Source organism: Erinaceus europaeus, chromosome 16, assembly GCF_950295315.1.
Source record: "Erinaceus europaeus chromosome 16, mEriEur2.1, whole genome shotgun sequence".
Taxonomy (NCBI): Eukaryota; Metazoa; Chordata; class Mammalia; order Eulipotyphla; family Erinaceidae; genus Erinaceus; species Erinaceus europaeus.
In genome coordinates this window covers 61742495-61757825 of record NC_080177.1, presented here as the reverse complement: position 1 = coordinate 61757825, position 15331 = coordinate 61742495, and the positions used below count along the sequence as shown (strand labels likewise).

The window sequence follows — 15331 nt, the reverse complement described above, 5'->3', positions numbered from 1 at the left end:
AATAATAATAGTAAACAAATTTTTAAAGATATTTATTCCCTTTTGTTGCCCTTGTTTTATTGTTGTAGTTATTATTGTTGGATTGGACAGAGAGAAATGGAGAGAGGAAGGGAAAACGGGGAGAGAAAGATAAGACACCTGCAGACCTGCTTCACCACTTGTGAAGTGACTCCCCTGCAGTTGGGGAGCCAGGGGCTTGAACTGGGATCCTTATGCTAGTCCTTGTGCTTTGCACCACGTGCGCTTAACCCGCTGCGTTACAGCTTGACTCCCAAAAGAATTTTTTAAAAGCTAAATTTGATTAGGAATTTTTACAATTTTAAATTATACTGTCTTTAAATGGTTTAGAAGAAGTACTTCTGGAACATGTTACTGAAAGTACTGTTTGCACAGCGAAGGAAGTAATTTATGTATGACCAGAGCAGTAGAAAGTAATTACCTGCCAAGAATTAAGGTTTTTCACTATAGATAAATCAATTAGAAACACAAATTTTTTTTTTTTTTTAAATACATCAGAGCACTCCTCAGCTCTGATTTACTGTAGTGTGGGGTTTGAACCTGGACTTATGGAGCCTCAGGCATTAGAGTCTTTTTGCATAACCATTATGCTATCTACCCAGCCCACAAAAATGCAAATATTTTAGAGCAGCTTTGTACAATGTTTTTTGTTTTTGCGACCATGGTATTCGTTGGAGTTTAGTGCCGGCCATACAACCTGGTGGCCATTCCCCCCTTCCTCCACTTCTTTCTTTCTTTTTCTGATAGTGACAAGGAGAAGGAGGGGGGACCCAAAGAATTGCAGCACTGTCCCACCAGTTGTGAAGCTTCTCCCCGGCAGGTGGGGAACAGAGGTTTGAACCCTGGATCCCCATGTTGTAATTAACAAGATTTTAATTGATAATGACCTGAAATTGATAATATAATACATATATTTATTTATTCCCTTTTGTTGCCCTTGTTTTATTGTTGTAGTTATTATTGATGTCGTTGTTGTTGGGTTAGGACAGAGAGAAATGGAGAGAGGAGGGGAAGACAGAGAGGGGAGAGAAAGACACCTGCAGACCTGCTTCACCGCCTGTGAAGTGACTCCCCTGCAGGTGGGGAGCCGGGGGTTTGAACCGGGATCCTTACGCTGGTCCTTGCTTTGCGCCACCTGTGCTTAACCTGCTGTGCTACTGCCCGACTCCCTGATAATATAATTTTAATGCTAGAAAGCTATTTAAAATACGTATCATCTGCTAGGCAAGTAACCAGTACTTTATAGTTTTATTCTTTTGGGATACTTTTTATTTTTACTTATATAATTGGTCTTTTAAGTACACATCTGGTTTGGGTGATAGCATAGTAATTATACAAAAGACTTTAATACCTGAAGTTCCAAGGTTGCAGGTCAATCCCTCCCACCATTATAAGCCATAGCTGAGTGTAGTGTGCTGGTAAAATAAGTAAATAGTATCTTCCCAAACCTTACTTTTATAGAATCTAAAAGGTGTTCATTTGTGTTTAATCTTTTATACCATCCAGTAAGAACAAGGTTTCCATTATGTTTATAGGATCTTCGAAATCAACTCTATGAGTCATACTATTTAAATTTCATTTCTGCTATTTCAAGAAGTAAACTGGAAGATATTGCAAATGCAGCATTAGCTGCTAGTGCAGTCACCCAGGTAGCCAAGGTAAGAATTTGATGTTTTGGGGCTGGGTGGTGGAGCAGCTGGCAAAGTGCAAGGACTGGCTCAAGGATCCCAGTTCGACCCCTGGCTCCCCACCTGCCGGGGGTGGGGGGTCATTTCACAAGCAGTGAAGCAGGTCTGCAGGTATCTATCTTTCTCTCCCCCTCTTTTGTCTTCCCCTTCTCTCTCAATTTCTCTCTGTTCTATCCAACAGTGACGACAGCAGTAACAACAGTAACAACTACAAAATAGTAACAACAATAAAACAAGGGCAACAAAAGAGAGAAAAATAGCCTACAGGAGCAGTGGGCTCATAGTGCAGGCACCGAGTCCCAGCAACCCGATACCTGGAGGCAAAAAAAAAAAAAGAATTTGATGTTTTGTTTATGTAAAATTTGATAATATTCTGAACCTTATTAGTCTATATAGCTGTCAATTTCAAAGGGACAGACTAACCTAAGAAGTGTTCAGTATTTTAGAAAATGTTCTTGATGTTATCTTCAACTTGAATTAGAATAAAGCAAACTAAAGGAACTTATTGTGTAATGACTTTGAAAAACAAAAATGAAAAGCATAGTCAGTTCTGCTTGTAGAAGGAATTTGTATAATCTTTATAGTTCAACTCAGAAATAATCCAACAGTTATGTTGCCATAACTAGTACTTAAGTTGTCATGGTTCAAACCCCGGCTCCCCACCTGCAGGGGAGTAGCTTCACAGGCGGTGAAGCAGGTCTGCAATTGTCTATCTTTCTCTCCTCCTCTCTGTCTTCCCCTCCTCTCTCCATTTCTCTCTGTCCTATCCAACAACAATGACAACAACAATAATAACTACAACAATAAAACAACAAGGGCAACAAAAGGGAATAAATAAATTAAATATTTAAAAAATAATAAGTTGTCATTTGTAATTACTAGTCACTATCTTATTTCCAGATGTTTTCTTAGAATCCAAAGAGACTGCTGTATATTATAAGAAATAAGATTTGCAACAAGCCTACAATTCTACATCATAATGACAGTTTAGTTCATTTCAGCTAAGTTACAAGTGGATCTGTAGAATACTATCTTGCTTTTGGCTTTCTGTCTTTTACTCTTAGATTTGAACAGTAGACAAGGGGAAAATGATAGAAAGTGAACAAGGCAAAGGGCTGGGTGATGGTACACCTAGTTGAGCACCACACATGTTACAGTGCACAAGGACTGGGGTTCGAGTCCCCAGTCCCCACCTGCAGCAGGAAACTTTGTGAATTGTGAAGCAGTACTAAAGGTGTCTCTCTGTCTCTCTCCCTGTCTTTCTCCCCCTTCCTTCCCTCTCGATTTCTGGCTGTCTGTATCAAATAAATAAGGTAATACAACAGGTTTTTTTTGAATGAAATGTTGAATTGAATAACTACTTTCTGTTTTCTTTTCACTGACAGTTTTCAGTCTTTTATATTATGTGATCCACTGCTGCATCTGATTAGTTTTTGAGGTTTTGAGCATATGCCTTTAACTAAATTTAGTATATTTCAAGTAGTTTTCATTTTTCTCCCAATTTGTATTTCTTTTTTTAAATTATTTTTTAGCTTATTTTTTATTTGTTATTGGATAGAGACAGAGAGAAATTGAGAGAGAAGGGGGAGATAGAGGGGAAGAGAGACAGAGTGACACCTGCAGACCTGCTTCACTGCCTGTGAAGCGACTCCCCTGCAGGTGGGGAGCTGGGGGCTTGACCAATTTGTATTTCTAAGACCCTAGTATACCTTTTCACCACTTTATAAAAGCTCATAGTGGGACTGGCTAGTGCAGCTGGCAGAGCACACAAGTTACCATGTACAAGCACGCCAGTTCAGATCCCTGGACTACCTGCAGGGGAGAGGCTTCACAGGCAGTGGAACAGGCTGCAGGTGTCTCCCCCTCCATTCTATTTCTCTTTTTATCGTTATTTATTTATTTTAAGGAAAAACTGGCCACTGGGTACAGTACAGGCTCCAGTGATAATCCTGGTGGCAAAATAAATAAATGTGTCTTCACAGTGGAAAAAAGTTAGTTATTTCTGAATTTTTAGAGATTTTTTTTTAAACTTTATTTATTGGATAGAAACAGTGAGAAATCAAGAGGGAAGGGGGTAATAGAGAGGGATAGAAACAGAGAGTGCTTTACCGCTCGCAACACTTTCCCCCTCAGGTGAGGACTGGGGTTCAAACCTGGGTCCTTGTGCATTATAACAGGTGTACTCAACCAGGTGCACCACCATGCTGCCCCCTAGTTAATGTGATTTCTTAGGAATGTGTGGTTAAATTAATAGAAAAATTTAAGTTGTGGTTTTTCTTTAAAATTAAAATTCATTCCCTACCCATTCCTAGGTCCTCATGCATGTAAGTCCTAATCTGTATTTGCTGAGCCACCTTCTGAGCTGTTCTCTTTTAATTTTTAATATGTTCAGGTCTTTAAATTATCATCTTAAAGTTTACTTGTTTTGATGAGGGGGGGAACAAGATACTGAGATCACTGCTCATTTCTGGCATGTCACAGTGTTGAGGATTCCACCTGGGCTTTTAATTATATAAGTCTTGTGCCTTAGCGCACTGAGATATCTCTCCACCCTTATTCCTTTTTAATTTTATCATTCCAGCTCAAAGACACAATCTGCTATGTTTTATAACTTTTAGCTGTTGAGTATGGTAGTATCTATTTTTAACACTAGTAGATTAATTTTTTTATCTGCTTATTTAATGGATAGAAACAGCCAGAAATCAAGAGGAATGGGGAAATAGAGAGGAAGAAAGACAGAAACACCTGCAACACTGTATCACCACTCACAAAGCTTCCCCCTTGCGGATGGAGACTGATGGCTTGAATCCCAGTCCTTTTGAATGGCAGCATTGCACTCAGCATGTACGCCACCAACTCTCCCCTCCCCCCAGTAGATCAAATTAAATTGTGTTCTCAATGTGGTTAAAGTATAAAATTGGGAATGGTGTTTATATATACTCCTATTTATTTGTAGTCATAAAGAAAAAAAAATTGACTAAACTTTTTTCTTTTTAGGTTTTTGACCAGTATCTCAACTTTATTACTTTGGAAGATGATATGTTTGTATTGTGTAATCAAAATAAGGAACTCATTTCATATCGAGGTATGTAAAAATAGAAATAATAACAAACAAAAAGAACGCGATAAGACAACAAAAAAGGGAAACATATTCAGTTTATTCCAGTCCAGCTTGTGTGACTCAGTAAAGATGTAAAATGTTCAAAATCACACAAAGAAAACAAGTCTTAAACTGAATTATGTCAGAACCTAAACATTGCATAAACCTCATTTTTGTTCTGTTTCACCATCCAGGCCTCATGCCTGCATAATTCTGCATAATAGTTTTCCTGGTGGGCAACCCCCCCACCCCCACTTCACTTTAAATTTCAGGTAGAGACTGAGCAAGAGTAGTAGAAGAGACATCACATCATGGCTCTGCCATTCCTGGAACTCTTGCTTGGTGCCATGCATGGTGTTTCAATGTGGTGTGAAGGACTCCAGGAGGACAAATACCAAATAATCTCACTTACAGGTGGGACTAAGAAATAGTAGTAATAAAATAAGATAGAGTAGAAAACCCCTAACATTCAGTCTGCAGCTTGGACACTCGATTGGCTGCAGGCAGCCAATTCTAAGAAGTATCCAAAAAAAAAAAAAAAGAGAAAAAAAAAAAAACCCTCCAGGTAGTCTTTCCTAAGCAGGGATGAGGCTCTGATTGGTCATGTATTTTATCACTCAACTAGAGCTCCAGCCACTTAAAGTTAAAGGAAGAGGCTTGTAATGACACCCCTGGTCAGCCAGGAATCTTGGTAAATAAAACAGCTCAGTGTGGAGCCTGCTAGGAGTGGCTGTGCTGCCCCTAGGGGCTGGTACTGGGGTGGGGAGGGGGGTGAGTTCAGAAATAATCAAAGAATTTTCCTTTGTCCCCCTGACCTCCATTTGTCAGCCCAAGAGAGAGTTATGGGACTGTATTTTGGTGTCACTCTGACCAGCCTGTGTTCACCTTCCTACAGACAGCCCAGTGTCCTACTCTATCCAGCTGATTCCAGGTTGCAAGCTGCTGCCTCTTGGAGCTCAAGGCAGCTGAGGCTCCAAAGTCGTTATCTTGGCTCTGCCCCCCTCTAGAATTTTATCTTAACTGAAACCTTATACCCATTGGTTAGTTATATTATTTTCTTTAAATAACAGATGATAGAAGATGTGATGAGCCATTTCAATTAAATAATCACTAATTTGCTTCACAAGGGCTGAAAGAAGACTAAAAATTTTACCGCGAGTACAGCCAGTGGTGTGTTTGGAAATGTACAGAGATATTTATTTTTATTTTTTCCTTTATTGGGGGATTAATATTTTACATTTGGCAGTGAATACAATAGTTTGTATATGCATACAGAGATATTTTGATTATCACAACTACTAGAAATCCTGTTAGCATTTAGTGACCAGGGACACAGAATACTGGTCATATAGTATTGAAAAAGGTTTTGCTATAAAACACTGGCTCAGAAAGTAAGATCTCTGAGAGAACAGATAAATATTTTTGTTTCATTCATTAAACCAAGTACATACTTTCTTTAGATATTTTTATATGTCCAATGAATCCTGCTTGACTCTCCCAACTAATCATAAATTCTGCTAAATTTTGCCTTTATTGTTACTTTCAATGTCTTAGGGAAAAAGTGCTTAACATATAGATACTATTTAATCCAGACAATCCTTCATTAATGAATATCCACTTGTCAGACATGGACCTTCATCAATGAGAACAATAAGAAGATGGATACAAGATAGATCCTTGACTTTTAGGAATAGTCATCACAACAATACTTCTTAAAATGTCACCACAAGTATCACTAAAGGGGCTTGTCAAAATTGTGTCTTTTTAAAATTATTCCTAAACTGTTTCATTGAACCACTAAGGGGAAAAGCTAAGAATTTTTATTTTTTAGACTTTTTTTTTTTTTTTTCACCAGAGCACTGCTCAACTCTGGTTTATGGTGGTGCAGGGGATTGAACCTGGGACTTTGGAGCCTCAGGAATGAGAGTTTTTTTGCATAACCATTATGCTATGTATCCCTGCCTTTTTAGACTTTTTTAAAAAGTTTATTTTATGAGCAAGTACCACTCTTATCACATATAGTGCAAAGTATTAAACTTCAAGGAAGAATGTGCTCTACCCACTGAGTCTCCCTGGCCACTTTTATTTTGATAGATCCAGTGAAATTTCTCTGTATCTTCTTCTGTCACTACAGTGACTATAATGCTCACTGAAACTTGGAAAGGATGTCAGGCCAGAAAAGAAATTGGTATAACCTATAGAAAGATGATGTGTGTAAGTGATACTGGTTTTCTCCTAGTTGACTTGCACTGTCCTTTCTTGGCAGTAGTTGGATAACAATATTTGAGACCACCTAGTGTTTGTAAAAAGAATTATGCAAAATGTTTATTTTCCTGTTCTGGAAAAAATTGTCATTTATGTAGTAATTTTTCTTATTACTACCCAGGTACTGTACTGTTACTGGGTTGTCAAGATGCACTTTTGCATAGAAAAACTTTTTATGACATCCCAGTAGTATTGGTATTGATTATTTTTTCCTTTGAGGTAATATAATTTTCAATAAATGCTTGTTTATATAAAAGTTGAAAGCAAAAAAATGTACTTGAGTGTTATAGATGTTACATAATTTATTGAGCATTTTGGAACTTGAACACTTGTTTTTCCTGTATTTATATCATTTCAGCCATTAACAGGCCAGATATCACAGACACGGAAATGGAAACTGTTATGGATACTATTGTTGACAGCCTTTTCTGCTTTTTTGTTACACTAGGTAAGTGTTCAAATATTTTTTATTTCTTCAGGGTAAATTATTTAACAACTTATTTTTTTTAATAGAAAAAGTTATTTTTTAGAATAGTAGTCTTGAAAAATCCTCTTCAAACCCAATTTAAGTTTTTTTTTTTAAATTTCCTTATTGGGGAATTAATGTTTTACGTTCGACAGTAAATACAATAGTTTGTATATGCATAACATTTCCCAGTTTTCCATATAACAATACAGCCCCCACTAGGTCCTCTGTCACCCTTTTTTGGACCTGTATTCTCCTCCCCAACCACCCCAGAGTCTTTTACTCTGGTGCAATATGTCAATTCCAGTTCAGGTTCTACTTGTTTAACAACTCCTTATACAAACTCTCATTCTCCAGAGTTTATAAGAAGAATAGATTTTATACTAAATAAAATCATTACTCTGATAATTTCATACGTCTGTTCCTCTAAAATTAACATTTAGCAGATCTTCTTGGATGTCTGGTGACTGTAACTTTCTAAAACATTGTTTGAATGATTTGATGGATATTTTTCACCTAGGTACATGCTAATTTTCTGTTAATATGCCATGAAAATTTCCAGATGTAGTTTTAGGTAGAAAGGTAGAAATACAGCTAGTAACATCTAAGGCAAATTCCCAAACCTCCAGAAAGTTAATTTATTTATAATGCCAATCAACTATCAACAATTTATTATTTTACATTATTATTTTATTTTATTTTTTTCCTCCAGGGTTATTGCTGGCTCGGTGCCTGCACCACGAATCCACCGCTCCTAGAGGCCATTTCCCCCCCCCTTCTCCCCCCTTTTGTTGCCCTTGTTGTTGTAGCCTTGTTGTGGTTATTATTATTGCCATTGTTGATGCTGTTCGTTGTTGGATAGGACAGAGAGAAATGGAGAGAGGAGGGGAAGACAGAGAGGGGGAGAGAAAAATAGACACCTGCAGACCTGCTTCACCGCCTGTGAAGCGACTTCCCGGGGCTCGAACCGGGATCCTTACGCCGGTCCTTGCACTTTGTGCCACATGCGCTTAACCCACTGCGCCACCGATCCCCTGTTTTACATTATTTTTAACATAAAAATTTATAAAGCTACACTGCTTACTATCTGACACTTTATTTTTTATGTGTGACTATTACTAACAGATATTTTTAGAGACCTTCGTTTTTCATTTTATAAACATGACTCAGTAAAAAAATGATATCCAGCCTACAAAAAAGATTTCTGTTCATATCACAAATGAGAAAATTAAGAAAGTTATAATATTCAGATTTAAGGACACGGACAAAAATATTAAGTTCATATGAAATTTTGGAGGTTGTTTTGTGAATTTTTCCTTTTAAGTTTGGTTTTTTTTTTTTTTTTTTTTTTTTGCATAGTGAAAGAAAGGGGGTGGAGGAGGAGAGAAAGAGACTTGCAGCACTGCTTCACCACTTGTGAAGCGTTTCCCCTACAGGTGGGGATCAGGGATTTAAACCTGGGTCTTTGTGCATTCTAACATGTACACTCTACCAGGTATGCCACTACCCCCCCCCCCTTAAGTTCCCTCTCTGGTATCCACTAATGTTTTTAAAATTTACTATCACTCCTTAGAAAGGAGGAGAAGGCATGGGCAAATATATTTAAATATAGATAGTTCAAGAAATAATAGTCAACCCATATCTGTGATCTTGGGAGAACTACTGCAGTTTGCCAGTGGAGGAAATGGGGACGCAAAACTCTGGTGGTGGAAATGGTGTGAAATTAATACCCCTAGTAACCCATAATTTTGTAAATCAATATTAAATCACTAATAAATTTTTTAACCTAATAAGTTGATTTGATAATAATTTGAAGTCAACACTTAGGACTATTTCATATGTGAAGAATGTTTTCTGTTAACTTTAATACTTTAAAAATACTATAACCTTATTAATTTGTAAAATGGCCCAGGAGGTGATGCAGTGGATAAAGCACTAAACTCTCAAGTGTGAGGTCCTGAGTTCAATCCCCAGCAGCACATGTACCAGAGTGATGTCTGGATCTTTCTTTGCTACCTTTCTCATTAATAAATAAATAAAATATTTTAAAAATTAAAGAGAATGGCACTACCAAACAGATAAATTATTGAAGCTCTTTCCTTACCTTCTTTATAAGTCAAATAATGATGAACCAAGTGAGTAAACTTAGTCTTTGAAATTGCCAAAATTCTGGTTTTCAACCTATTGAAAATCAGGCCACACTGATTAAATAATCTTGTATAAAATTAATTTTCTTTTATAAATATTTTTATTTATTATTGGATAGAGACAGAGAAATTGAGAGAGGAGGGAAAATACTGAGAGGAAGAGAGAGACAGACGCCTGCCACCCTGCTTAACTGCTTGGGAAGCTTCCCACTGTAGGTGGGGGCTAGGGATTTGAAACTGGGTCCTTGCACACTATAATGTCTGCTTAACCAGATGCACCACCACCTGGACCCTTAAAATTAATTTTCTAAATAACATTATTTTAAAAACAATTACGAGAGGTGAGGGCGAGGTGGCAGCTAGAGAGAGCATCACTCTTACCACATGTTGTTAAAAACTGAAATTATTGTTAATATCTGTTGTAAATAGGTGCTGTTCCTATAATCAGATGTTCAAGAGGAACAGGAGCAGAGATGGTAGCTGTGGTGAGTTCATGCTGTTACCCATTGGTGATAAATAAAACTATCATTTGTTTTCTATAAACTTAGGGTGTTTTGTTTTGTTTTGTTTTAATCTTTATTGCATAGAGACAGCCAGAAATTGAAAGGGAAGGGGGAGATAGACACCTGCAGCACTGCTTCACCACTTGCCAAGCTTTCCCACTGCTGGGGGGTAATGAGGGCTCAGACCTGGGTCCTTGCACATTGTAACATGTACCATCACCCAGCCCCCTTTGTTAATGATTGCTTTGGAGTTTACAGATTTAATACCAAATGCAGTTGTCTTTATTTTATAATATTAGGATTCTGCCGTATTTTCTTAAAAAATTATTTTTTTTATTTACTGGATAGAGATAGAAATCTGGAAGGAAGGGGGAGATAGAGAGGAAGAGAGACAGAGAGACACCTGCAGCACTGCTTCACCACATGTGAAGCTTTCCCTCTACAGGTGGGGACTGGGGACTTGAACTGGGTCCTTACTCATTGTAATGTGTGCACTCAACCAGGTGTGCCACTACCTGGCCCCCTGGGATTCCGCCAATTAAAAAGATTGTTGTGTATTTCTATATGATGGTGTAAAATAAATTACTCCAGAATGCTAATCCAACCCTGTTAACTTATTAAAATGTGTACTCCTACTTAGCATTGTGAATTTTATATTATTTGATCCCCTAAAAGTTTGATATTTTAACTTAGCTTAGCAAATATTAATTAATCATTTTTATTATGAAGTGCTTTTTGCTCCTTTACAATATTGGAGTAAAATACAGAGGGTAATTTGTGAGTTCAAAAATTGGCTTTAAAGATTAAAAAAAATAGACATTATAGAAATTACAGAATTATTCAAATAGAGGAAAGATGAAGTTGCTTTTTTATTTTATTTTAAGTTTCTTTATTGGGGAATTAATGTTTTATATTTGACAGTAAATACAATAGTCTGTACATGCATAACATTTCTCAATATTCCATATAACAGTACAACCCCCACTAGGTCCTCTGTCATCCTTTTTGGACCTGTATTCTCCCCCCACCCTCCCACCACAGAGTCTTCTACTTTGATGAAGTTGCTTTAATAGGGTTTTAATAGCCAAAATAATCCATTGACTGTTTTGGAAAACTACTCTCTTTAATATATTCCGTTTATAGCGTAGACTTTCCTCAGACACTGCTTTAGAGACACTTGCTTTGGTACAGTATAATCATGGCCGAGGACAGAGGATTGCAACATTACTACAAAATGTTTCCTATACTTAAAAAAAAAAAAAAAGTACTTTTAATGAAATTGGTTGTAGTAAAAAAGGCTTTAGTTTTCAAGTCAAAATTAGAATATTGAGCTATTAAGAAATAAATTTAGGTTTTAGAATTGCTTATTTTACGAAGAAATTCTTAAATGTTTTTGGTTATGAAATTTACAATAATTTAAACTCGTAAAGTTCTATGAAAAGGTTTTTTTTTTTTTTCAGAAACTAGATAAAAAACTTCGTGAAAATCTGAGAGATGCACGAAACAGTCTTTTTACAGGTGATACACTTGGAGCTGGCCAATTCAGGTAATATCTTAGTAAACTTAACAGAACTTGGCAATGAGCCATTCATAGTTTTTTTTTTTTTTTCTTTCTATGTTTGATGTGCTGGAGCTTTGCTCTTGTGTAATTCCCCTGCCCCTGGAGGACTCTTTCTACTTTATTATTTTAAGATAGAGACACATAGAAAGGGAGACACCACCACACCGGCCATACTGGTGCTCTCATGCCAGGGGCTCGAGCCAAGGTCCTTGTGCGCGCGTGGTAAAGTGTGTATGCTCTGCCACCTGGTCCATCTTCCAGCCCTTGGGGTTGTTTCTCTGTTTGATAGAATGAAATCCATTTATTTTTAATATTGTTCAAGGTTTGAAAATTGTTCTTAAAATTCAAATAGACTATCTTATGTAATTAACCTTTTGGGGGGAAAGTTCCATTTTGCATTTTATCATCTGTAGGGGGAAAATCTGCTTATATGACTTTGTCGGAAGTCATACTCTTTCAGTTATCACTTAACCTTTGTAATAAAAAAAGTAAATGAAAAATCTGAAATGGTCATATCTATTTCTACTTTAATTAACTAGTTTCTGCTTTTACATATAAATACTAACAGCTTAAGTTATTTACTTAAATTATTAACTTAAATGTGTTTGTCACATTTTATGTTGTCACAGTGGCAACATTCTGTTTGCCAGCATGTCATCCTATGAATAGATAACCCTGAACTTACTGACTGTTAAGTATTTATTGCATAGAAATAGTATTAAAAACAACATAATACAGGGGCCAGGTGGTGGCCCACTAGGTTAAGTGCACATAGTATGACGTGTAAGGATCCCAGTTCAAGCCCCCGGCTCCCCACCTGTAGGGGAATAGCTTCATAAGTGCTAGAGCAGGTCTGCAGGAGTTTTTCTCCTTCTCTATCTTCCCCTCCCCTCTCAATTTCTCTCTGTCCTATCCAAAAAATTGAAAAAATTGCCACAGGAGCAGTGAATTTGTAGTATAGGCACCAAGCTCCAGTGATAACCCTGGAGGCAAAAACAAAAAAAAACATAATACTTGTCATTTTTATTATTAAAAATAATGGACAGAGGACACTGCTTTTATGGAGGATGTGGTTACATAATGTGTGAGTGGGGGAAACCCCTGAAATCTTAAAATTTTGTAAAACACTTAAATCATTACTAAGGAAAATAAAATAAAGTTACGACATGAGTGAAGTGACAGAGTAAAGAAACCTGCACAAATGATTGGAAATTATTTTGAGTAAGTACTATTTTGTAAAGATAATTCTTATCCCCTTTTTGAGTAAATTAAGTAAATCCTAACAAAATAGAAACTCCTATTTTTGCCTTGAAGTAATCATTTTACGTTAACCCTCAGTAGATTTCAGGTCTTTTTTTTTTTTTGCCTTCAAGGTTATTGCTGGGGCTCGGTGTCTGCACTATGAATCCACTGTTCCTGGAGGCTATTTTTTCCCCTTTTGTTGCCCTTGTTGTTTTATCATTGTTGTGGTTATTATAGTTGTTATTATTGATGTCATTATTGGATAGGACAGAGAGAAATGGAGAGAGGAGCGGAAGACCGGTAGACACCTGCAGACCTGCTTCACCACTGATGAAGTGACCTCCCCTTTAGGTGGGGAGCCAGGGGCTTGAACTGGGATCCTTACGGCAGACCTTGCGCTTCACATCATATGCACTTAACCTACTGCTCTACCACCCTACCCCCTCAGTCAATTGTTGACTCCTACAGTTGATGCACTTTTCCTATATTTTGGAATTAACACTGAAACATTGTGCTTCCAATTGTTTGATCACTGTTTTCATAACCACATTATTTTGAGCTGTTCTGTGATTTTATTGCTGGTCTTAGTCTTCAAAATGTATCTCGTTAAGAAGATAAGAAACAATATATTTACCTCATATGTTTTCAGTAGAAGCAGCCTCTGTGTCGTATCTTACCTGAAAGCTCTCTTTTAATGCTCTTGAATAGGCCTTAGAATCTAGTATAATAGGGCTGACTAGATAGCAGACTTGGGTAGCATGATACTTTGCCATATGCAATGCACAGGTATGAGCCCTACCACCACCATATGGAAGGAAGCTCAATGCTATAGTCTTTCTTTGACTCTGCCTCTCTGCCTCTATGGGAGGGAGGGAGGAAGAAAGGAGAGAGAAATCTGTGTAAAGCACTATTTGTATAATTTTCTAGTTTATATCTTCATACTATGATTGCCTTGTTTTTTTTTTTAACTTATTATATACCTTTCTAATTTTTAACAAGTATACTCTCCCTGGTACACCACCACCTGTTTTTTAATTAGGTGTCAGCAACCCTGTTGGACCACTTTTAAGTGCATTTGATCTCAAACATAGGCTAATGATTTTCAACTAGAAGCTGTTTTGTCCCCCATGTGACATAGGTAATGTCTAAAGACATGTTTGGTTCAGTTTGCTCCCCCGCCCCTCACTGGTGGTCCTGAGACCTCCTGCTTACATGATTTCACTGCTCCAGGGTCATTTTTTCATTCAGATAGAGACAGAAAGAGCGAGTCACCACAGCTGTGAGTTTTCCACCAGTGTCATAGCACCTCATATTGTATTAGAGCCCAAACCTGGTCGGCTCAATGCATGGCAGGATATGTGTCCTATCTAGTTAGGTATCCCTTCAGCCCACAATTTACTTTTAATGTAGTCTGCTTCACTTCTAAATTATAATAATGGCTTCAAATGATACATGAAATGTCTGTTAAATGGGTAGTTAAATGACTAAATACCGTTAACAGAATAATTTTTATTTTTATAATGCTTCAAATGATACATGAAATGTCTGTTAAATGGGTAGTTAAATGACTAAATACCGTTACAGAATAATGTTTTACTTTTATAATGGAGTTGGGTTTTTTGAGTCTCCTCTTCAGAATCTACCTTTATGAATATATGGTTGCAAGAAGATGTGCTAAGTAGTTTGAAGCATGTGTACCACTTTATAAGATTCTGTTTTCCTTATTTTCCCTGAAGGAAACAACTCCTTTTTAAATGTGAAATAAAGTTCTGGTAGAAACAATTTATTCTTACTTTGATAACTATCAGAATTATGCTGTGAAAGTATTTGTATAGATTTTTGGGGGGTCTCTAAAATGTTCCTTATGTAACTTTACCAGGAACATAAAATCTGTCAGTATACACAGACCTGATGTAGTACAAAGCATTATTTATCTCTTTACTGGGGGATTAAAGCATTCTCTTACTTGGCGACATTTAAAAGAAATGATTGAGTAAAGAATTATGTAATAATAATATTGTTCATATCAAAATAATACAAACTGAAAAATATTAGAAACTTCAGATGTATATGCTTATCAAGAGTTATATATATATTTTTTTTTTCTAATATATTTACAGCTTCCAAAGGCCTTTATTAGTCCTTGTTGACAGAAACATAGATTTGGCAACTCCTTTACACCATACTTGGACTTATCAAGCCTTGGTGCATGATGTACTGGTAAGAGGCTAAATATACCACTTATGCAAAAATGAAAGGATCATTGGTCTCCTACTTTAAATTAGCATCATAATCATGACTACCTAATCACAAATGAGAAAGGTAGAATTGAGGAAAAAAA

General features: G+C 36.8%; 1 protein-coding gene across 3 annotated transcripts in view; it reads left to right on the top strand.

Moving 5' to 3' along the window:
- SCFD1 (sec1 family domain containing 1) overlaps window positions 1-15331 on the top strand; it is a 94623-nt gene that overhangs the window by 12909 nt on the left and 66383 nt on the right. For 2 of the 3 annotated variants that reach the window (XR_009545357.1, XM_007516836.3), the window contains exons 5-10: window positions 1554-1676; window positions 4704-4791; window positions 7430-7519; window positions 10114-10169; window positions 11648-11733; window positions 15111-15210. Coding sequence is in view for 2 of the 3 variants with exons in the window: in XM_007516836.3 (XP_007516898.1) it covers window positions 1554-1676; window positions 4704-4791; window positions 7430-7519; window positions 10114-10169; window positions 11648-11733; window positions 15111-15210 (543 nt within the window). In the remaining variant the exon portion in view is untranslated. The remainder of the gene's footprint in view (window positions 1-1553; window positions 1677-4703; window positions 4792-7429; window positions 7520-10113; window positions 10170-11647; window positions 11734-15110; window positions 15211-15331) is intronic. The other variant, XM_060175225.1, reaches the window with a different exon arrangement.